Source organism: Herpailurus yagouaroundi, unplaced genomic scaffold (genome assembly GCF_014898765.1).
Source record: "Herpailurus yagouaroundi ecotype Mexico unplaced genomic scaffold, PumYag 182, whole genome shotgun sequence".
Taxonomy (NCBI): domain Eukaryota; kingdom Metazoa; phylum Chordata; class Mammalia; order Carnivora; family Felidae; genus Herpailurus; species Herpailurus yagouaroundi.
The window spans coordinates 77,121-99,115 of record NW_024412413.1 but is presented as its reverse complement, the minus strand read 5'-3'; the positions used below and the strand labels follow the sequence as shown (position 1 = coordinate 99,115).

Here is a 21,995-nt window from a genome sequence, read left to right as displayed (position 1 = left end):
CTGGCAGATAAGTAAAGAGGTCAGTGTGAGAAAAGAGGCGTCTTTCCAAGGTGGACAGATTGTCCAAGTGGGCAGTGCAGGGAAGCCTGGGCCAGCCAAGAGGAAATGAGGCCAGTTGGGCCCGGAGGGGCTGTCGTGGGTGCCTTGGGGCCAGGATGGTCCGAGGGTAGCAGGTGGGGACGGCTCCATCCTCGGCCCGCAAGGAGGCCGTGAGGGCAAAGGCTGCAGTTCTTGAGGCTGGTGGACAGCTTTAGTCAGACCTTGCTGACTGCCTGGGCCTCCAGAAAGCAGCCCTCTGGATGTTGGGATCTGAGGTGGTCCTGCCAGCAGAAAACAGTGGCTGTTCCTTCCATAGCTCCCGGGCCCCCGGACCCATGAGTGTTGTTTCTGCCTTAGAGAGTCAGTGGGAGAAGTGGTGGCCAGTGATTGTTACCAGTGTCGCGTCTAGACCAAGGGTGCATGCGTCCCTGCCTCTGCACGTGAAGGGCTTGGGCCCAGGGTTGCTGTGCTCCGTTGACCTGGGTTGCGAGTCTCTCAAGGGGACAGCCCCCCTCCTCCCCCAGCCGTGTGGCCTGGACTTCTGCTCTGTGTGGAGCACGGCAGAGTCCCACGGAGGCAGGGGGGCAGCTGCTGGCCTGTTCCTGAGCAGATGCCTTTAGTACTTTACTCAGCCATTCCCTATCTTGCCCTGACGGATCTCCTGGTGGCTGGGTGCCTATAAGGGACATGGCCCCCTGTTGTCTGCCTGTGGAGGGTCGTTGGGGCCGTGTGTCCAGGTGGGGAATGGTTTCAGAAGTTTGGGTTCTGGTGCCAACTTCATGGAGGAGGGTGGGGAAGAAAGGGCCTCTGGCCTGACAAGTAGGGACGGGGTCCTATGCGCCCCTGTGGGAGGACAGTGAAGACTCTGGTTTGAGAACTGTGTGGATCCAGAAGCTGATCTGAAGCTGGGAAGGGGTTGGGGAGGTCTGGACTGGAGCTGGGATTTGAGAAGAGCAAATGTTTACTAGGTGTTTGACGTGTGCTGGGCCCTGTGTTGGGAGCTGGGTTGCAGAGGCCGGCTCTCTGCCTAGAGAGGAACAGGCACGCACAGCAGTTACAGCAGATATGCTGGCGCGCGGCTGTCATGATGTGAGTCCCGGGGGGGCCCCCGGGGTTGCCCTGAAGGAGTTGGAGAGGAGCCGTGAAGGAAGCTGGGGGTCTGCTATGCAGTTGGTTAGCTGATGGGGCCGGGGGCCGGGCCTGCTGTTGCAGATCTCCGTGTGCTGGCATCTCGCATGCTCCTAGCAGCGTCTGGACGTGTGGCATAGTTTGAAGCACTTGTATAGATGAGAACTCACTTACTCATCCCGGCAGGTCTAAGAGGTGGAGGCTGTTGTTAGTTCATCTCGAGGAGGGCAGTGGGCTGCAGAGTCTGCTATACCTGTCATGCTTCAGGGCCTCTGAGTGAGTGAACTCAAGTGTGTGCACTGAGAGATGGGGGGGCTTTACTGGGGAGCGTGAGGCCGGTCAGGTGGCTGTGAGAGCAAGTGGAGGAACTTTCCAGTTTGCTGCAGCGTTGCAGGAGACTGGGTCGTATTGTCTCGATTCTTCAGGTCGTTTAGGGTTAGGGTGAAGGCCCAGGCAGAGCAGAGTGAGAGGTGGAGAGGGCTAGGGTGGTCTGAGAATCCCGAAATGGGAGAGTGTAAGGAGTGACCTGGAGAAGGAGTTGTAGGCCTCCGGACAATTGCAGGGCTCCTAGACCAGGGTGGCTCTGGGGTTTGTCACCTGAAAGAGTCAAAAGGGACCTAAGTAGATGGGATCCTTTCATGGGTAGGCAGAGGGAGAGAGGCCTGTGGGGTCTGCCAGCTGGCAAGGCGTGGGAGTGACCTCTGTCCTCATCTGAAGACCAGCCACCAGCTGCTCTGATCTGGGACCCAAGTGCTGAGTTCTGCCGGAGGCCAGAGGGCAGCTCAGGAATGGGAGTCTGCTTCTAACAGGCCCAGCTTTCTTTCCAAAGACAGATCTGTTTCTGAGACTGGAGATTGGGACAGAGAAGGACTTACAGGCCAAAAAGGGGCCACTGCTGGGGGCCAGGCTGATGCCCAGGGTCATCAGAGAGTGTACCTCCCAGGCACCTGTCTGGGGCAGAAGGGGTAAAAGGAGCAGTTGCAGGCAGAGAGCTGAGAGCTGAGGTGAAGCCCTGTGTGCTGAGAGGGTCTGTAGGGCACCTGGAAAGCTCTGGCCAGCTCCTCCCTCCCCTCCCCTTCCTCCTTCCCTCCTCTCCTTCCATCCCTCCTTCCCTGTCTTTCCAGTACTTGGGGGGTCATGCTGTGTGTTTTCACTTGAGCTGGCTTTTACATGTCTGATTAATAAAACTGGAAGATGAATTTTTGTTATGTAATTAGGATAATTTGTTTGACAAAATCTAAAAAATGGAGGTTAATGAACTGTGCAGTTTGAGGGGGTCCTTCTGCAGGCAGGTACCATGAACGTTCCAACATTTTCAAACGTTGGGTCAATGTGAAGAAGGGTGTGATGCAGGCAAGAAGGGGTCTGATGCTCCCCCTCCACCAGCAGTGATGAGACTTGGCCTGCTCTGGCCTTGGAAACGGCAGAATGGTGTGTGCAGCCACATTACAGAGGGTCTTAGGACAGGCAGTGTGTGGGAAGAGGAGAGAAGGGAGCAGATGAGCTACTGGGTGGGTTAGGGTTAGGGTGACAGGTTACAAGCCATCAGAACCTAGAGGACCCTTTGAGGTAAATTTTTCTGCTCTACAAGGAGAGGCTTCAAAGGGGTCTGTTGACTTACTGGGAATCGTACTAGTGGCAGGATCCTGCAATTTGGACCAGTACTTTTCCTGACACCTGTGTCTTCTTATATTAACAGGAATTCTTTCTTTGTTCTATCCAGCCACTGTTCCATCTATTCTTATATTCATTTATCCCTTGACTCACTATCCTTTCTTGCCATCCGTCTACTCTTCTGTCAACCCACCCAGCCAACCCCTCCGTGCATCCATTCATCTACCCACCCACATACGCACCCACCCAACCATCTATCCATCTATCGATCAATACATCGATCAATCCACCAATCCAGCTATCCCCTCTCTGTCGACCCACCCTGCCCACCTATCCATCCGTTTACTTATCCACTACCGTTTGTTCCATCCATTCTCCCTGCACCAGCCCATTCTCTTTTCTCTCCATCCACTTAAATATCTATTTACCTTTGATCTGATCTATCCTTCTGCTTCTCTCTTGTTCCATCTATCCATCCATGTACTTACTCAGCCAGTTGTCCACCCATCTATTCTTCCAGTTAGCACTTGCATGACCTGTTATATGCCAGCTGCTGTGCTAGGTGCTGGGATCACAGAAATAAATAAGAGGTGGTCCTTACCTATGAGGAGCTCACAATCAATTGTAGCTTCCCTCTCTGATCTCATTTCCTCTCTCTCTCTCACTCACTCACTCACTCACTCACTCTCACTCCCTCTGCTCCAGCTGTATGGCTGCTCACTGTCCCTTGAACACCCAAACCCAGCCCTGACATGTGGGTTTTGCCCTGCGTGCCCCTGCTCCCTGGAAGCCCTTTGCCCACAGAGTCTTCAGGCTGCTCCCTAATGTTCTGTGCCTCCCAACTATCCTTTCCTGATGAGCCATCATGTGACCACCCTAGAATTGCAGACTTTCTCTGTACCCCCACTTTGCTCCCTTGTCTCCTAACATTTGCCAGCAGTTGACATGTTATGCATGCACCTGTTTCCTGTCTCTCTGTTCTCTCTCTTCCAATAGATTGTAAACTCCACAGGGTAGAGGCTTTGTTCTGTTCCCTACTATATTCTCAGAGCCTAAAACAAACAGTGCTTGGTACACAGTTGGAGCTCAATAAATACTTGTTGAATGAATGAATTAATCTTGAGAAATTCTAGAATGGTAGGGAATGGGAGAGGAGCTGTGGATGAAACGTGAGGTGGTGGTGGAGCCACGTTGGGAGTCCTGCAGGGTCCTGGAGAGCTGGAAGCCAGGAGGGCAGGAATGGGGGCTAGAGTGTAAGAGAATCTTAACTTACAGGCAGCTGGAGAAGAAAGCCTGGAGCACAGGGGCTGTGGCTGCAGATGTGGACTGGGGTCTGCACGCTTGCAGGAAATCAGCAAGGCCACGGCCATGGGCGGAGTAGCAGGTGGACAGCCGGCTAGCCCTGCAACAGCTGTGAGGGACTTAGAGATCAAGAGTACAGATGGGGGCAGGAATCTGTGGGATGCAGTGACATCAGCCCCACACCTGGACCTCCTGTGCACTCAGAGGCAGGCTCTGGAGGAAGGGACCTGGGAGACTGAGCATCGGTGGGCTCTCGTGAGAGTCTCAGTGAGGACACAACGCCACCTCCATGCCAGTGCGCGTTGCCTGCAGCATGACCCTTGCACGTGACCACAGTCATATGCACACAGGCCTATATGAGCACGGCACTTACACGTGACTGCAAGTTACGCACACACCTAGGCCTACACATGTACACAGCCTCTTTGCTCCTGGCTTTGGGGCTTGCTGACTCTTTCTGAAGATGGCCCGGCCTTGCCCCTGGCTGTGTGCAGCCACTCCGTAGAGAGATGGGCCAAAGCTCCTACCCTATTCTGGATCCTGACCCCTGGAAGCCAGGATTTCCAACATGGTCCCCTCAGCCTTCTTACCTTAGGACCTTTGGGCCCCTCACTTCCACGTGGGTACAACCAGGCCAGGGGTGTGTGTGTTGGCAGAGGCTGGTGACCAGCATGGTTGAGGGGCAGTTCAGGTCGGTTGGAGGATGTGGCCCTCCATCAGCTCCTGAAACTCCCCTCAGAAACCCGGGAAGACCGGACGAAGCGCCTTTTCCGTCACTACACAGTGGGCTCCTATGACAGTCTCACTTCACACAGGTACAGGTGGGGGCCAGTGGGCGGGTGGGCAAGGGTAGGCATGCATGCGGCTGGGATATCAGGCGTGGAGGGAGGACCAGAGCTAGTTGAGGAGGCCTGTGGATGAAGGGGTCAGAGGAGGCGAGGTGGTCCCCAGCCCACCTCTGTCTTCTGCCTTCCTCCGTCAGCGCAAGGGTGACTTCTGGGGTGGGCCATGCCCGTGGGATCCTGTTTGGGGCATGTGTGGGGTCAGCCTGGCCAGCTGTACTCTCTGGCAGGGCTCTCCTCACCCCTCCCTGCTTTCCTCCACCAGCGATTACGTCATTGACGACAAGGTGGCTGTCCTACAGAAACGGGACCATGAGGGCTTTGGTTTTGTGCTCCGGGGGGCCAAAGGTAAGGAAGGGTAGACAGCACCGAGAGTGGGTGTGGGGCTGGCCGCCAGACTGCCAGCATGTGTCTTGTCTCTGCTCCTCCTCTCTGCTCTCCTCCCTGCCTCACCCCTGCCCCATCCTCTGCCCCTGACTCCCCCACTGCCTCCCTCGCTGCTAGTTCGGCTCCTGTCCCCCTGCCTTGCTTCTCTGCTCTGACTCTGTATCCTTGGTTTGGAATATCTCAGTACGAGGCAATCCCTTCCCCCTGTTGATTTCCAAGATCTCTGCTGGAGCATGTCTAAGGGAGGGGAGTCCTTTCTGGTGGGGCCGAGGGGGGCAGTTTCTTCCCTGGGTGGCACTGCCTGCTGCCCCCCAGCCCCAGGACACCCTGACATGCTGCCTCAGTTGTCCTTTGTTCGGCGTGCGGAGCCACTTGTGGGAGGTTGCTATGTGGCAGCTGCCTCCACCTGGACCACGCAGGTGAAGCACCTTCCTAACTGCCCTCCCTCATTCCCAACCCCTCCCTCCCCCCCCCCCCCCCCCCCCCACCGCAGCAGAGACCCCCATCGAGGAGTTTACACCCACGCCGGCCTTCCCTGCGCTCCAGTATCTTGAGTCGGTGGATGTGGAGGGTGTGGCCTGGAGGGCCGGGCTGCGCACAGGAGACTTCCTCATCGAGGTGAGGCTTGTCCTTACCTGTGCAGCCAGGTGGGGTGCTGACCTCTGAGCCCCAAGGAGGACACACTTGGAACACCCCCACCACCCACCTGTCTGTCCCAGGTGAACGGGGTGAACGTGGTGAAGGTCGGGCACAAGCAGGTGGTGGCTCTGATCCGCCAGGGCGGGAACCGCCTCGTCATGAAGGTTGTGTCTGTGACGAGGAAGCCAGAAGAAGACGGGGCTCGGCGCAGAGGTGAGGGGCCGGGCTTCAGGCCTCTGTGCTCAGACCTTCCCCTCTGGCTCCTGACCTGAGACCTTTGACCTCAGGCTCACTTTCCTCTGCCCACGCCCTGACCCCAGACTGTGGAGGTCAGATGCCTAAACCTAGGTGAAATACCCATGTTCGTGGCCTGGGTGGCTTCCCAATCCCTGATGTTAGCCCACCGACCCTGGCCCCCAGCCTCTGACCTCTGACCCCTGACCCCAGGGTGCCCCTCCTCAGATCCCCACCCCCTCCTTCCCGGCGTCCCCCCCCAGCCCCTGGCGTGGAAGAGCCCTCCTCCCGACACTGCCAGCAGCTGCCTGGAGGCCGGGGTTGCCATAGCAACTGTGAGGTTGACGCTGCCGCCGCTTTATTGTCGGAGGGAAGGGGGAGGCGGCACCTGAGGGAAGAGGAAAAGCGTCTTCTCCCCGCGACGTCGCGGCACAGCCTGGGCCCGGGAGGCTTTGCCAGCTTGGGCCGGCCCAGCCCAGATCCTGGCTCTGCTGCCCACACCCTGGTCCCCCGAGGGGCAGCGGCCTCCAGGGCCCGGGGTGGGGGGGCCCTGGAGCAGCAGGAGCCCAGCCTGCCGGGAGACCCCTCCCAGCCCCCACCTCATGGCTTTGGTGCCCCCTTGCTCAGCCCTCGGAGCCTGCAGGGTGGGCATTCAGGTGGGAGCTGGCCGGCACCGTGACCCCCATTGGGGCCCTTGACCACCTACCTCCTGAGGCCCCAACTACCCCGGCCCCGCTGGGCCCTCAGCAACCCCCTGAGCTCCCAGCGCCATGAAGAAGTTTGCATCCAGCCGCAGCCTGAACAAGATCCTGGCGCAGTGCGACTCATCCTCACGGGAGTACGAGGAGATCCAGGCGGTGGAGCGCAAGTGGCACCTGCACCTGGCCACGCCGCGCTGCCTGCTGCTGGACAGGAGGTCCAAGGCCTCCCTCTTCTTTGCAGCCCCGCCGCCCCCCAAGAGGGCTCCCAGCACCACGCTGACCCTGCGCTCCAAGTCCATGACGGCTGAACTTGAGGAACTTGGTGAGCAGTGGGGGGTGGACAGCAGGCAGACAGTCCAGGGTGGGAGGCCAGGCAGAGTGAGCTGGGGCCAAAGCCAGGTAGAGACAGGGGAGCGGAAGGACAGACGGACGGATGTATGACTAGGTCAAAGGTAAATGGGTGGGTGCTGGAGTGGTGGGGAGGGGTACAACACATGGATGGCATGAGGGCTGGATATAGATAGTGGGCCAACCGGGACTGATAGGGTGCAGGGCCTGGCCTCCCAATGTGTTTGCATGCATGTGCACCTGCTGCCTCTGGCTCTGTGTACTTCCAGTCTGACTTCTCTCCTCCATTTCATCCAGGTGAGGGAAGAAGAGAAGTTAGGGGACCTAGGCTCTGCCGTGGCTCTGCTGACACTAGCTCTCTGATCTTTGTGCTTATTTTGCCCTCCTAACACCTGTTCACTCATCAGTTAAGCATGGGTTACAGCAAACTGCTGACCTCATAGGGCTGTGTGAACATCACTAGTATGATGGTGGGACAGGCCCTCATAAGCTGCAAGAGGCAGATAAGAGTATGTCAGGGCTTTGGTATGGCATGTTGTGAGCACAATCCTGGGATGACCCCCAATAGCTTCGTTGTAGGGCATGTCTTGAAATATGTGACTGTTAATAGCCTCAGCATAGGCGTGTCCAGATATACATGACTGTGTCCTGACATATGTGGCAGTTAATAATGGGCATATCCCAATATACATGGCCCAGTTCTAGTCCCAGACTTTTCTATGGCTCTAGCCATAGAAGGAATGCTGACTCTGGTCCTAGGCTGAGTTCTGAGATAGTCCTGTCTACAGGAAAGGCCCTGATCCTGGTTCTAGACTGATCCCCAACCTTGGCTTCAGGCTTTGTTCATTCCCAGCTATAGAAGGAACACTTACCTGTGTCTGAAAATTGTTCCTGATCTTACAAATAGAGTGACCCCTGACCTTGTCCTGGCCACAGGTTGAGCTACCCCCTCCTTTCAGGCAGACACTCTTGACTGCGGTGTCATTTAGTGTGGACTTCAGCCACCAAGATAGGTCAGGCTGACGTGGTCATACTTTTCTTCCCCATAAATATTCTGAAGAAAGTAAAAGCCAAAAGGATATGGCCAACTCAAGACAAAGGAAATTTCCCAGACCTCAAGAATGAAAAGAGAAGTCAGTTAAGTGAGAGGAAGCTGATGATGCTTCCATAGTCCATGAGGGCTTGGGACAGTGTTATAGACCCTAATGGCAGGGGCTAGGGTTCTCTTGCTTCCACAAAGCCAAGAGATGAGGCTGTGGACCCATGAGAAGTGGGAAAACTAGAAGCAAGCCCAGGAACCAGCATTAGCATCAGAAGAACTAGAAATCAAAGAATATGAAAGAGGCAAAATAAGGTGTTTAAATACAAAGTTTAAGGAAACTAACAGAACTCATAAGGAACAGGACAGTACAAAAAACAAAACAAAACAAAACAAAAACAAAAACAAAAAAACAAAAAACAAAACCAAAAAGAAAAAACCCAAAAACCAAAAACCAAAAGATGAATAAACAGATTTTAAAAGATCCCTAAAGAACTGTTATGGAAACAAAAGGTATAGTCACTGAGATTAAAAAATCCATGACTGGGATAAACAGTGTACTAGATTCAGCTGAAGAAAGAAACCGTGAATTAGAAGATAATTCTGAGGAAATTATCCCAAGTGCAGCACAGAAAGATAGGGATATGGAAAATATCCCTAGAGATAAGAGATGATGGAGAACAAATGAGAAAATCCCAGTCTAATGAGAGTCCCAGAGGGAAAGATTAAAATGAGGAAGAGGCAATATTTAAAGAGTACATGGCTAAGAATATTCAGAAATTGAATAAGGACATGAAATTCCATTTTGAAGAAGTATAAACCCCAAGCAAGGAAATAACAAATCTACATCTAGAGCTGTCATAGTAAAACTTCACAACACCATAGACAAGAAAAATCTTAAATACCAGAGAAAGGAGCTGGATGACATAGAAAGGAACAATGGTTAGACTGACAGCAGACTTCTCATCAGCAATAGTAGATGCTAGAAGACAATGGAACAATAACTAAAGTCTTGAATTAAAATGCCTTTCCACCTAGAATTCTGTCCCCAACTAAACCCACTCATTGAAGAGTGAGGCAGAGAAGCTGGCAGACTTTTGGCCCCAGGGTCACAAAGGTCCAAGACTAGTTATGGGGGAGCTGATCTGTCATACTGATTGAGAATGGAAACTGATTGACAAACCAGTACCCGTAGGCACCTGGGTCCGGCTGGACTCCAGACCAAGGCTTTGGTGGGTGGGTCCCAGGAGTCTCCTTCCAGAGGCTGTCACATAGCCATGATGAACTGCATGTTCAGAAGGGACCCTCCTAGTTCTGCATGAAGAGGTGCATAGGCAGCCTGAGATCTGTAATCCAGGGGCCAGGGGACTGAGCTCTGCGGAAACAGAAGAATTGCCTTCTGCTTTATGGGATGCTTCTGTCTAAAGAAGCTCCTTCCTCTCTGCTGTGATCCGGGGCCCTCCTGCTGCTGTGTGACAGGGTCGTTCCTTACACCCTTGTCTTTCAGAGGTGTTCTCTCTTGCTGCCTCAGGTCAGCATTGTTTCCACCATTTTTTTCCTGAGCAGAGTCTGGGGGAGGACAAAGGGACAGCTTAGCACAGAGCCTCCATGCACACTGCTGAGTGAGGGCGGGCTCACAGCTTATGTTGAAGCTGGACCTAGACTCTATGTAGCTCCATTCAGAGAGGGAGAAGCTACTCCTGCCTCCAGAGGACAGCTGTCGGGGGAAACCAGACTGCTTGCTTACTTTCTGTAGGTTTGAGGAGGACAGGCCAGCATCAGGGTTTCCCTGGGTACCTAAGGGGTCATCCCATGATTCAGTGTTTGTGCTTTTATAAGATAGAAATAAGACCTGTAGGCTCATTGGCAGCATAAACATGTCAGTTCTCTGTCACACTGTTAAGAACTGATAGAACCTGTTAGGATGCTGTGGTCTATTGAGAAGACGGCCTGAACACCTGGGAAGAAAGGAAAGTGTGAGGCCGCAGGAAAAGCAGGTGGCAAGGGTGGAGACTCACGCCCATATGGCTTCTTGCTCCTTGGTGGGTGTGGGGGAGAAGCAAGGTCATGCAGGAGGGAGAGGAGATAAAGAGCATACTGTGGGGGATGGTAGTGGCAGTGTCCAGAAAATGAAGGCCCGAGGTGACTGGCGGAAATGGGGTTGAGAGGAAGAGGTTGGGGTAGGAGCCCTCCTCCTAAAGCAGGTGGTGGGAGGAGACGGAAGGGTGGGGCACTCCCAGTGCCCTTCAGCGTGGTCAGTGCTCACCACATGTCCGTCTGCCTGAACCAATAATGAGCCGGCTGCACAGAGCAGTGGAGACTCAGGCCAGGGAGGGCCTTGGTGGGTCTAAACCTCTCCTATTTCTCTGCCTTCCTGTGAGAAATCTGGGGCTTTTTGGGTCCCTTTTTCTTTCATGATGGGAATGTTAGAGCAGGTGCCGTGCTTGAGTGTGATATCTGATTAGCCGTGGTCTGGCAAACACATTGACCTGCTCTTTGATACTGTACGGAATACTCAAGGGTGACCACTGGGCAACTGTTAGTGGCCTCTGAACTTTTTTTTTTGGGCGGGGGTTGCCTTTTTTCTGAACAAACATTTGATTGAACTGAGTATGATTAAGTTGTGTGTGGACATCTCCACACGTGTGTGCATGCCTGTGTGTGCATAAGTGCAATTATGCATATGTGTGAGTGGAGGTGCATGGATGTGTATGTGTGTGTGCATGTGCATGTGTATGCATACACACAAGCATGTATACCTGCTTGTGGTTGTTTCCACCTTGAGTTTCAAGCTGGGTACCAACTTGGCATTTGGGCACATTTGCCACTTGGGGTCTGATAGGGAGGGTTAGGCCAGGGTTGTACAGGATCTGGGAGGTCCCGGTTGTTGGAAGGGGTGGGAGTTGGAAGGGGGCCCAGATGCCGATGGATGAAGCCTGCCTCTTACCCCTGTGCTCTGTTTCTTGATTGCAAGCCTCCATTCGGAGAAGGAAAGGGGGTGAGTCATCTGCTGTGTCCCCATGCCCCCAGCTTTGTTTGACCCTGTCCAGGGAAGTGCTGATGTGTGAAGAGGCTCCATGTCAAGTCAGGGTGCTCTGGAAGCCTGGGCTGTACCTTCCTGTTGGCCTTCTCCCTGGGGATCTGGTGGGGGTGCAGTAGAGGGAGCTGGGGAAGGATGGATGGGGGGGGGGGTCCAGGGGTGTGGCTCTGTGGGGGTGTGACAGTGAGGCACAGCCATGGGCTTTGGGGGCTCAGGTGAGTGTGGGGGCAGCCTAGTGAGGCAGAGCTGGGAAAGCCTCCCGGTGGAGGCCACACCATTTGCCATGTTCTGGAGCTGGGTAGGGGGAAGGTTCAGAGGGCTCAGCTGTGGGTCTCCTCAGGGAGCATGGTAACTGGGCCAGTGTGGGCAAGAGTGTTGGGTGCTCAGCTCTGGCCCATTTGCTTCTTTCTGCCTGTTTTCTGGGGGCTCCTTGTGCCTGGTGTGTGGGTCCCATTCTGTGCTGATCTGTTGTGGGGTCTAGTCCGGTGCTGATGGTCCCTTCAGAACAGGAGTCTAGGCCCCACAGCATTGGGGAGGGAGCTTGGAGCTCCTCTGCCCAACATAGCCCAGGCTGTTGACTTCACCACCCCCTGCTCCTCCCATCAGGCCTCACCTGTTTGTTTGAGGCTCCTTCCTGTATGTTCTGTGTGTCCAGCCTGGCTGCAAAGAATGTAGCTTCCATGGTGGGGGGGGACAGAGTCTGAGGTCCAGCATCTGGTGAGATCTCAGGGCCTGGCCTCTGCCAGTCTTCTCCATCTCTCAAGTGGACGGGAGACTCTTTCTGCTGAATAGGAGTCAGAGCCAGAGGGAAGCCTGAGGTGGCTTTGTGGCCCCAGGCATGTGTGTTTGCCCATTTGTCCGTGTGCCTGGTGCCCACCCATCCCTCACTCTGGGATCCACAGGGCCTTCCCTGTGCTGGGGGCACATCAACACCATCTGTCTGGGCCCAGGCTCTCCAGCATGGCCTGTGGTCCGGCCCTCAGAGCTCTCCTGTTGACCCTTGCCGTAATCTCAGGTGAAGTGCTTTCCTTGGTGTCTTTTCAGGTATTAAAACTGGGTGTCCCCTAGGGACGCCTTTCTTCACTCTATGAGGCAGACACAAGCTATTTCTGGAATATTTTGGTTCTGTCCTAAGATCATTAGCGGAGCTCCCAGGGTGCCATGCTGCGGCCTGTGCACTTCTTCCAGTTGTAGGGGAGGTGACGGGTGATTCCTCACCCCTGGGGCCCATCATACCTGCTTGGGTTCTGGCTGTTTAAACAGCTGCACGTTGAGCTGTGTCGCCAGCACATGTGGAATCTTGATAACCAGTGTATGTGAGGCTGATGGGAATGTGCGGTTCCCAGTGCCCCAGACCTGGTTCCTAGAGGGCTTCATTTTCTTTTTTGAGTATCTAAAATAATTTAAGAATATATTTTCTAATAACGGTGGGGATTGGTGTCAACCTCACCAGCTGTTAGTTCGGAGAATTCTTGATTCTTTCTCTTTTGGAAATAATTCTTGCCTGGCCCCAGCACGATCACCTTACCTCCAACAGTATTTGCTTTGCTAACTTCATGTGCACTCTGCTTTTGGTCTCTGGGATTGAGTTCTTCTGGAGCTAGAGATGCAGCTTCTAAACCCACAGCTCGGGTGAGCACATGCTCACTTTTTACTTCACTCATGTCTTTATGTCTGAGGTTTCTGGAAAATGTGGTTGTTAAGTCTGACCCCTAACTTATTGAATCTATGATCTGGAGCACTCAGATCTCTCAGAAATTCAGTTTCTTTTTGGGTAAAATGAGGGCGGTATCAGTATCTTCTTTGTGTGGTTGTGAGGAATGAGAGGAGAAGGCTCATCAGAAGCTCTTTTCACTGAAAATCACCAAGGACTGAACGCAGGGTGGTGATGGTGGTTTCAGCTTCCAAAGGGGAATTATTTGCTTCATTACAAAAACAAAGAAGATGATCCCTCTAACGAGCCCTTCCTGGTGTGCACCTGGGCCCAGGTACCAGTGGCGCTGGGAGCTACACCCAGGACCGGTAAGCTAGTCTGTAGATGGAGCATGCTCTGGTGAGTTGTAACATTTGCTGAACTCCTGTGTTACTCAGGGCCCAGGCTGGACGCTCAGGGCAGGCAGGGGATGGTACTGGCTCTTTCCTCCTGAGAGCTCACGGGCTCTCTGGGGAGAGAAGGCGCACCGTGTGTGTTCAGTGCTTCCCCTGAGCCAGGCAGGGCAGCACTTGTCATGTGTAGACACTGACAGTAGGTACAGACAGTAGACACTGAAGCAGCCACCATTTTAGGGTTGTTTTATCAGATAAGGAAACTGAGTCACAGAGAGGTTAAGTCAGGACAGAGGTGGTACGCGATGTGGGTCTGGTCCGGGTTGGGTGCCGGCCAGCTCTGACTTCTTTCTCCGTGGCAGTTGCCGAGTGGGTTGCAGAGGCAGAGCCAGGAGGTGCTGGTGGGAGGTGTTGGGGCTGACTGTGTCCTCTGACAACAGGCACTTGGAGAGCGAAAGCCCGGGCGTGACCAGACACATGGCCCTCTAGGGTGGCATGGGCCCTGAGGGCTTGGGGATTCAGAGCCTGAGCGACGAGTGGGGCGAGGTCAGTGTGGCAGCCATGTGGGCACGGGAGCTGCCCCCAACTCCTGCTGCAGCCCACATCTGGCCCTGAGTGGACCACAGCTGCCAGTTCTCAGACACATGCGTTTAACACAATTTCCAAGTCATGTTGATAATCAAAAACACCACTTTAAAAAGTACTAAACAGCTTTAATAAAAACAAGCAAACAAAGCTTTTCTTTATGATGGATTTGAAAAGAGTGCTGCCTGAGGCCTCCTGGTGCCTTTCTCCCTTCTAGGGCCTCGTTCACACATCAGCTCCCCACCCCTCCCACCCCCCGTCTTCCTTACCCTCCTCTCAAGGGGCCCGTGGAAGCCCCTTCAGCACCATCAGCACCTCCCACCCAGGGTGGGGCTGCTTTTCCAGGAATGGAGGTTCTTTGGCCTGCTCATCTGCGTGGAGCCATATTTTTAGGTCCCTAGCCTGGGACTGTGAGTTCTGTTTTCAGGCAGTGTCCCCTGTTCATTCATTTGTAGCTTATTCACACCTTCCATGGGCACCTGCTGCACACCAGGGTCTGTCCTAGGGCTGAGGTCCATCAGAGGCAGCTTAGCTTTTGGTGCAGCAGCTACAGACAGATGAGTAGTGCCAGGTGTTGAGGAGAAAAGGGACAGGGCCAAGGGCAACAAATTCAGGAAGACTTGAAACTCCAAACAGTGCTGTCCCTGTCCTGGTCCTCTCCCGAATGGTCAGTCAGGCTTTTCCTGGAGTGGGGTCCGAAGGGTGACCTGGACCACCCTTGGAGGACAGAGCGGCCAGGCGGGAGTGGGACTCAGATGGGATGCATGTTACTCGGCTTCTGGCCCCCGGCCTCAGGTCTGGAAGAAGGGACATCAGGCGGGCAGGGCCCAGTGGCTCCGTTAACATCAGGAGGACTCAGCATGGGGTGCACGAGGGTGGAGCAGGTTCAGGGTCCAGGTGGTTGAGACGGTGCCTCCCTTGGCTGTGCAGAGAAGCTGGATGAGATCCTGGCAGCCGCCACGGAGCCCACGCTGAGGCCAGACATCGCGGACGCTGACTCCAGAGCTGCCACTGTCAAACAGCGGCCCACGAGTCGGAGGATCACACCTGCTGAGATCAGTGTAAGCCACCCCAGCAGCTGGGGGGTGGGGGGGCATGGGGAGGGGAGAAGGCAGGGAGGGGCGCGGGGGTCAGAGCTCCATGTCCCCTACTGTGCGTTTGTGCATTTTTCTGGGGTGGGAGTCCGTCATTTGGACCCTCCTCTCCAGGGGTGAGGGTGAAGGACCCCATGGCTTCTCACACACGTGGGGAAATCTTGTCCTCCCAGAATGGCCACAGTTTAACAAATGCTGAGTGCTCACTCTTGGCCCTGGGTCCCAGTGCCTCCTGCATAGCCACACCCAGGACCACCTAGAGCACCCCAGCCCTGTTGAGGGTACAATGCAGTGTCTCTGCACCCCGCCCCCCGACTCCTCTCACTTGGCATCTTCTGGGCTACTCCCCCAGCCTTGTCCATGTCAACCCTACCCAATACTCTATGCCCACGCCCCCACTGGCTATGCCCCTGCTCTCTGGAGTCTCTGTGCCTGGGTCTGAGTCTTGGGTCAGGCCCCACTGGTGCCAGCACCATTGTGATTAGTGTGTGGGGTGTTTGATCTCAGGCTTAGAAGGATGGCTGGGGCTGGATGGAGAACTGGGACCCCCAGTGCCCTAGAGCCTCCTTCTAACCCCCCAACTCCAACAGTCTTTATTTGAGCGCCAGGGCCTTCCAGGCCCAGAGAAGCTGCCCGGCTCCCTGCGGAAGGGGATTCCACGGACCAAGTCTGTAGGTACGGCTGGGCTGGGGGTTGCGTGGGGCTGGGGTGGATGTGGGGCTGGAGGACCCTGTCTCTCCCAACCCTCCAGTTGGGGTTTTAAGGTTTCCTCTGAGAACCCCATCTCCCTGGTCATAGCCCAGGAATCTCATTTGTTTGTGGACATATGTGGGATCCGTCCTTTCCCCAAATCCAGACAAACTGTCAAAAGAGACCCTTGAGGCTTCCTCACTCCATCCACCACTTCCTGTCCATTGTGTCCCCATCCCTGCTCTGGTCCACTATTGCCCCCCCATCCGCTCCTCCCCGTCCAGTCTGCGCCCCCGACATTCCTCCCCGTCCAGTCTGTGCCCCTCCATCCGCTCCTCCCCGTCCAGTCTGTGCCCCCCACACTCTTCCCTGTCCAGTCTGCGCCCCCCACCAGGTATTGCTCTGTATCTCTTTTCCTTCACAGCCAGTCTTCTCCAGAAGTCACTTGCAGTTGCTGTCCCTGTCCTCATCTGCTCCTCAGCTTGGGGCAGCATAGGTCTCTCCACACCTAAAACTGACTTTGCTGCCACCAGGGTCACCAGTGGTTTGCAGGGCATTCCTTCCAGCAGACACATGACCAGCCCTTCTCTTGTTGACCTCAACTGGCATTTGATTTTTCTGCTCACCTCCCCAGAGCTTTAGGACATTTCCTGGTTCTTTCCTCTGTTCTCAGGCTGTACCTGTTCAGGACAAGATGTAAACCTAAAAAAAACCTCCACACCAAATGTGGGTCCTCTCAAGGCTGTGTCCTTAGCCTCTGTGCCTTCTGTACCTGTCTCTTTGGGGCCTCATCATGCCTCACACTCGCTGTCCCGCCTCGCATGTAGCCATCTCTCTCGACCCCAGACTGGGGCATCTCACAAGCTCCACTCACTGCCCTTCCTTCTAGACATGTAGTCCCCTCTCACCTGCCCACTTCTCCATCCATTCCTTCACAGACCTGCCCACTTGTCCATCCATCGGTCTGCATACACTGCAGCTCCCCCATCATCTGTTCATCATCAGAGTAAACACCACAGTGTTTATGCACACTGGTTCATTTCATACTTACAGTAACCCTGTTGAGGTAATACTATTAGTACCTCTGTATTACAGGTAAGGAAACTAAGGTAAAGAGGTAAAGTGACTTGCCCAAGGTCTTACCTTGTCTTCTGGTAAGACATCATGCCAGCCATCTGCCCAGACCTGCCCAAAGGGGGCTTTCTGCAGAGCAGATACCACCCCATATCCCTCCAGTTCACCCGTGGTGGGCTCTTCATTGCCTTGGGGCCTTGGACCCCAGTCTCAGCTTTCTCCTACTTCATCTGGGGGCATTTGTCTCCATTTCCTTCTTACCTGGGTGTACCAACACTCGCTATTCTGCACCTGGCCTCAGTCTGCCTGGATGGCCTGTCGCTCAGCCCAGCCCAGTCCCAGGACTGACCACCACAGGTCCAGATCTCAGTGCCTTCCCTGCAGGATGTGAGCCTCTTGGTGGGTATTCCTCCTGAACCCTCCTGTGCTCATTCTGTGAGTGAGTGAGAGGGGTTCATCTTCAGGCTCCTTGCCCTGGCCTGCTGCCCATCACCAATGTGAGTGTTGGTCAAGGTGTCAGATTCCCAGAGTCCCCCACCCACCCTTGTCCTGGGCACATGATTCAGTCCTGGAAACCTCAGCATCCTGGTCCATAAACTTGAGTCCCATCTAGTACTTGCCTCCAAGTCTACGATGTGGCTCACCCAGTGGGCTGTACTCAGAGGCTGAGTATAGGCATCAACCACTGATACTGTTCCTAGATGCAGGTCCTGAATCTTGAGGCTGGAACACAGTGTTTGAGAAATGTTTGCTACTCTTCATTGGGCAGAGGTCCCCACCCCACCTTGGGTGGTATCAGAACAGATTCCCCACTTCATCCCAGGCAAGTGACTTATCTTCACCCTAAGTTAGAATTTGGCATGCCAAATCTCCTGCGTCTTCTAGGAGCACAAGCTTTTCCCCATGTAGTTTGTCTCATAAGATAAGTTGTGCAGCGGGGAGGAGGCCCCAAAAGAACCTGGCACAAATCTTGTGTCCAGCCATGGGGGTGGAAGGCAGACCTAAAAATGATGATGATGATGATGATGATCATCATCATCATCATCATCATCTCGGCCTCCTTCCTGGGATGCTTCTAGGTGCTCAGCCCCATGCTGTAGGCTTTAAATGGCTCCAGCTGTGGCAGCCCCACAACAGGGGCCAGCATTTCGCTTGAGATTAGGAAACTGACCTGCTAAGAGATTAAGTAATGTCAGACAGTAACTTCCAATGCTAGAATTCAAGCCACACGAAAGCCCACCTTTGCTGCGCCCGGGGTGAAGAGCTGTCATGCAGGACAAGATGTAGATCGTGCAGTGTGGGAGGCCTGGGGAGACCACCTTGGCTGAAGGAGGAGGTGGCTGGGAACAGGCAATCTGCATTGTAGTGAGTTCGTAAAAATGCGAGCAAGTACAGAGTGAAGCCAAGTGTAGATTCCCAAGGCACTCCACCAGAGACCTGTGCGTATCAACATGGAGGAAACATTCATCCACTGTCCTCCGGTTGGGCCGTCGAACACTTGCAGCCTAACTGAACATGCGTACGGTACAAGTGTCCATATTGTGCCCACAAGGACACTTGGGAGATCTTGCCAGGCTCTAGCCAGGCAGCAGGACAATGAGGGCCCTGAACATCCCAGTCCTGCTCTTGCACAGACCCTAACTCGGGCAGCAGAGCGGGTTTCATTTTAAGCCCGTGTTGCCCATGAGAGAATTGAGATTCAGGGGGGCCCAGGGCCCGGCCTGGGGCCACACAGCCCATAGGGAGTACAACTGACACATGGGTCAGGTGCTTAGTCTGCAATTCCACTTTAGCTCTTCCTCCTTCCCTTCCACCCTCCCTCACTGAAGTTCAGCCATTGAGGTTATAGCAGTGACCGGGCAGTGTGTCCGGTCCCGTTCACTTGGGTCTCTGGGATGGAGCCTCTCAGGGCTTGTCTTTTCACAAACACCTTTTCACCTGGGCGCCAGCCTTCTTTCTGCCAGATGCATGGCTCAGCTGGCCACAGTCCTGCTGCCCCTCTGACTACAGTCCGTGCATCACTCCTACTCTGGGAGAGTGTCCCCCTAATTTCTGACCATCTCTCTTCTTTCCGTCTCTGGTTGCCACCAGGGAACTCCCAGTGACACCTGCTTGTTCCATTGCTGCAATGTGGCCTTGCTCAGTCTTGGATGGAAGCCATGCACCATTCGCCCCTACCTCTTCTGTGCAGTTGTCTTCACCACTCCGCGTGGGGGGATGTGTAGGGGCTGCCCCGATTCCCCCTGGGTGTCTTCTTTGGGCCCTCTCAGTGTGATGGGGCTTGGGCAGGTCTTGGCCCGAACCCAAGACTTTGGGTCCTTTCACAGTCTGTTGGTGGGGCCCTCCTCTGCCTTATATCTGAAAGAATACCTCTCCCCAAGTCTTTCTAAGAGCCCCCTCCCCCCCAACTCAACACTGGGCTTGGGGTGCAGAGCTGGCATCCAGGGAGGAGCCCAGACTAGGGGCCTCGCTCAGATCTCCTGCTCTGGGCTGCCCTGTCCCCTTTTCTCTCAGACCCCAGCCTCCGTGCCCTTCTTGACCCCGTCCTCCCCGGCTGGGTATCGCTTCCTGCCAATCTCTAAGGGGGTGGCTTCGCAGTCCTTGCATCCGGGGCCATGGCTGCCCTCAGGTGGAGTCATGGCAGGGCTGGTCCCTGCACAGGGCCGGCGCCGGGGTCTCACCAGGGCCTTTCTGTCCGCAGGGGAGGATGAAAAGCTGGCGTCCCTGCTGGAAGGGCGCTTTCCGCGCAGCACGTCCATGCAAGATACGGTGCGTGAGGGCCGTGGCATCCCGCCCCCGCCGCAGACCGCACCGCCGCCCCCACCCGCTCCCTACTACTTCGACTCCGGGCCGCCCCCCGCCTTCTCACCGCCACCCCCTCCAGGCCGCGCCTACGACACAGTGCGCTCCAGCTTCAAGCCCGGCCTGGAGGCGCGCCTGGGCGCTGGGGCCGCGGGCCTGTACGATGCCGGCGCGCCCCTGGGTCCGCTGCCCTACCCGGAGCGGCAGAAGCGTGCGCGCTCCATGATCATCCTTCAGGACTCGGCGCCGGAGGCGGGCGACACCCCCCGGCCTCCTCCGGCGGCCACCCCACCGGAGCGTCCAAAGCGGCGGCCGAGGCCGCCGGGCCCCGACAGTCCCTACGCCAACCTGGGCGCTTTCAGCGCCAGCATCTTCGCGCCGTCCAAGCCTCAGCGCCGCAAGAGCCCGCTGGTGAAGCAGCTGCAGGTGGAAGACGCTCAGGAGCGTGCAGCCCTGGCAGTGGGCAGCCCTGGCCCGGGTGGCGGCAGCTTCGCCCGGGAGCCCTCCCCGACTCACCGTGGGCCTCGGCCAAGCGGCCTTGACTACGGCCCCGGGGAAAGCCCCGGCCTCGCATTCGGGGGCCCAGGCCCGGGCAAGGACCGGCGGCTGGAGGAGCGGCGACGCTCAACCGTGTTCCTGTCGGTGGGAGCCATCGAGGGCAGCACACCTAGCACAGACCTGCCCTCCCTGCAGCCCTCCCGCTCCATCGATGAGCGCCTGCTGGGGGCTGGCGCCGCCACCACCACCACCGGCCGAGACCTGCTCCTGCCCTCCCCCGTCTCTGCTCTGAAGCCATTGGTCAGCGGCCCGAGCCTTGGGCCTTCAGGCTCCACCTTCATCCACCCACTCACCGGCAAACCCCTGGACCCCAGCTCGCCCCTGGCCCTCGCCCTGGCAGCTCGAGAACGTGCTCTGGCCTCCCAGGCGCCCTCCCGGTCCCCCACGCCCGTGCACAGCCCTGACGCTGACCGCCCTGGGCCTCTGTTCGTGGATGTACAGGCCCGCGACTCTGAGCGAGGGGCACTGGCCTCCCCAGCCTTCTCCCCAAGAAGCCCCGCCTGGGTTCCTGTGCCTGCTCGGAGGGAGCCGGAGAAAGCACCCCGGGAGGAGCGCAAGTCGCCAGAGGACAAGAAGTCCATGATCCTCAGCGTCCTGGACACATCCCTGCAGCGGCCGGCCGGCCTCATCGTCGTGCACGCCACCAGCAATGGGCAGGAGCCCAGCGGGCTGGGGGCTGAAGAGGAGCGCCCGGGCACCCCGGAGCTGGCCCCAGCCCCCGCACAGTCAGCAGTGGTGGCAGAGCCCCTGGCGAGCCCCCGGGCTCAGCCCCCTGGCAGCACGGCTCCGACAGACCCCGGGCCGGGCCAGGGCAGCTCCGAGGAGGAGCCAGAGCTGGTGTTCGCTGTGAACTTGCCGCCCGCCCAGCTGTCCTCCAGTGATGAGGAGACCAGGGAGGAGCTAGCCCGCATTGGGCTGGTGCCGCCTCCCGAAGAGTTTGCCAACGGGGTCCTGCTGGCCACCCCACTTCCTGGCCCAGGTCCCTCACCCACCGTGGTGCCAGGCCCGGCCTCAGGGAAGCCGAGCAGCGAGCCGCCTCCTGCCCCTGAATCTGCAGCTGACTCAGGGGTGGAGGAGGCTGACACACGCAGCTCCAGCGACCCCCACCTGGAGACCACAAGCACTATCTCCACGGTGTCCAGCATGTCCACCCTGAGCTCGGAGAGTGGGGAGCTCACTGACACCCACACCTCCTTCGCCGATGGACACACTTTTCTACTCGAGAAGCCACCAGTGCCTCCCAAGCCCAAGCTCAAGTCCCCGCTGGGGAAGGGGCCGGTGACCTTCAGGGACCCGCTGCTGAAGCAGTCCTCGGACAGTGAGCTCATGGCCCAGCAGCATGCCGCCTCTGCCGGGCTGGCCTCCGCTGCCGGACCTGCTCGCCCTCGCTACCTCTTCCAGAGAAGGTCCAAGCTGTGGGGGGACCCCGTGGAGAGCCGGGGACTCCCAGGGCCTGAAGATGACAAACCAACTGTGATCAGTGAGCTCAGCTCTCGCCTGCAGCAGCTCAACAAAGACACACGCTCCTTGGGGGAAGAGCCGGTTGGTGGCCTGGGCGGCCTGCTGGACCCTGCCAAGAAGTCGCCCATCGCGGCAGCTCGGTGAGCAGGGCAGTGTGGGGAGGGTCCTGTCCCGTGTCCATGCCCCCCCCCCCCACCCTGTGTTTTTCCTCTTGTCTGTCCACCATCGGAGGTTTCCTCCGTTCCCCTCCCCAGTCCATTCTATCCCACCCCTTACCTGTCCGTGGCATGCCTCTCTGTCCACTTGTGTCCTTTGTCTGCCCTTGCTTTGTCTGTGTGAGACAAGTCTCATTCAGGGATCTGAAATCTTGGG

The 21,995-nt window shown here is 56.4% G+C and overlaps 1 protein-coding gene across 1 annotated transcript in view; it reads left to right on the top strand.

The window, feature by feature from the left end:
• The window catches only part of SHANK3 (SH3 and multiple ankyrin repeat domains 3), a gene marked incomplete at its 5' end in the record, with an annotated part of 47,355 nt that overhangs the window by 15,081 nt on the left and 10,279 nt on the right, over nt 1–21,995 (top strand). Inside the window, 10 exons of the mRNA XM_040491807.1 lie at nt 4,129–4,328; nt 4,749–4,898; nt 5,191–5,273; nt 5,806–5,930; nt 6,032–6,164; nt 7,128–7,208; nt 11,248–11,271; nt 14,875–15,005; nt 15,629–15,713; nt 19,504–21,763. Of these exons, the coding sequence (XP_040347741.1) occupies nt 4,129–4,328; nt 4,749–4,898; nt 5,191–5,273; nt 5,806–5,930; nt 6,032–6,164; nt 7,128–7,208; nt 11,248–11,271; nt 14,875–15,005; nt 15,629–15,713; nt 19,504–21,763 (3,272 nt within the window). The remainder of the gene's footprint in view (nt 1–4,128; nt 4,329–4,748; nt 4,899–5,190; nt 5,274–5,805; nt 5,931–6,031; nt 6,165–7,127; nt 7,209–11,247; nt 11,272–14,874; nt 15,006–15,628; nt 15,714–19,503; nt 21,764–21,995) is intronic.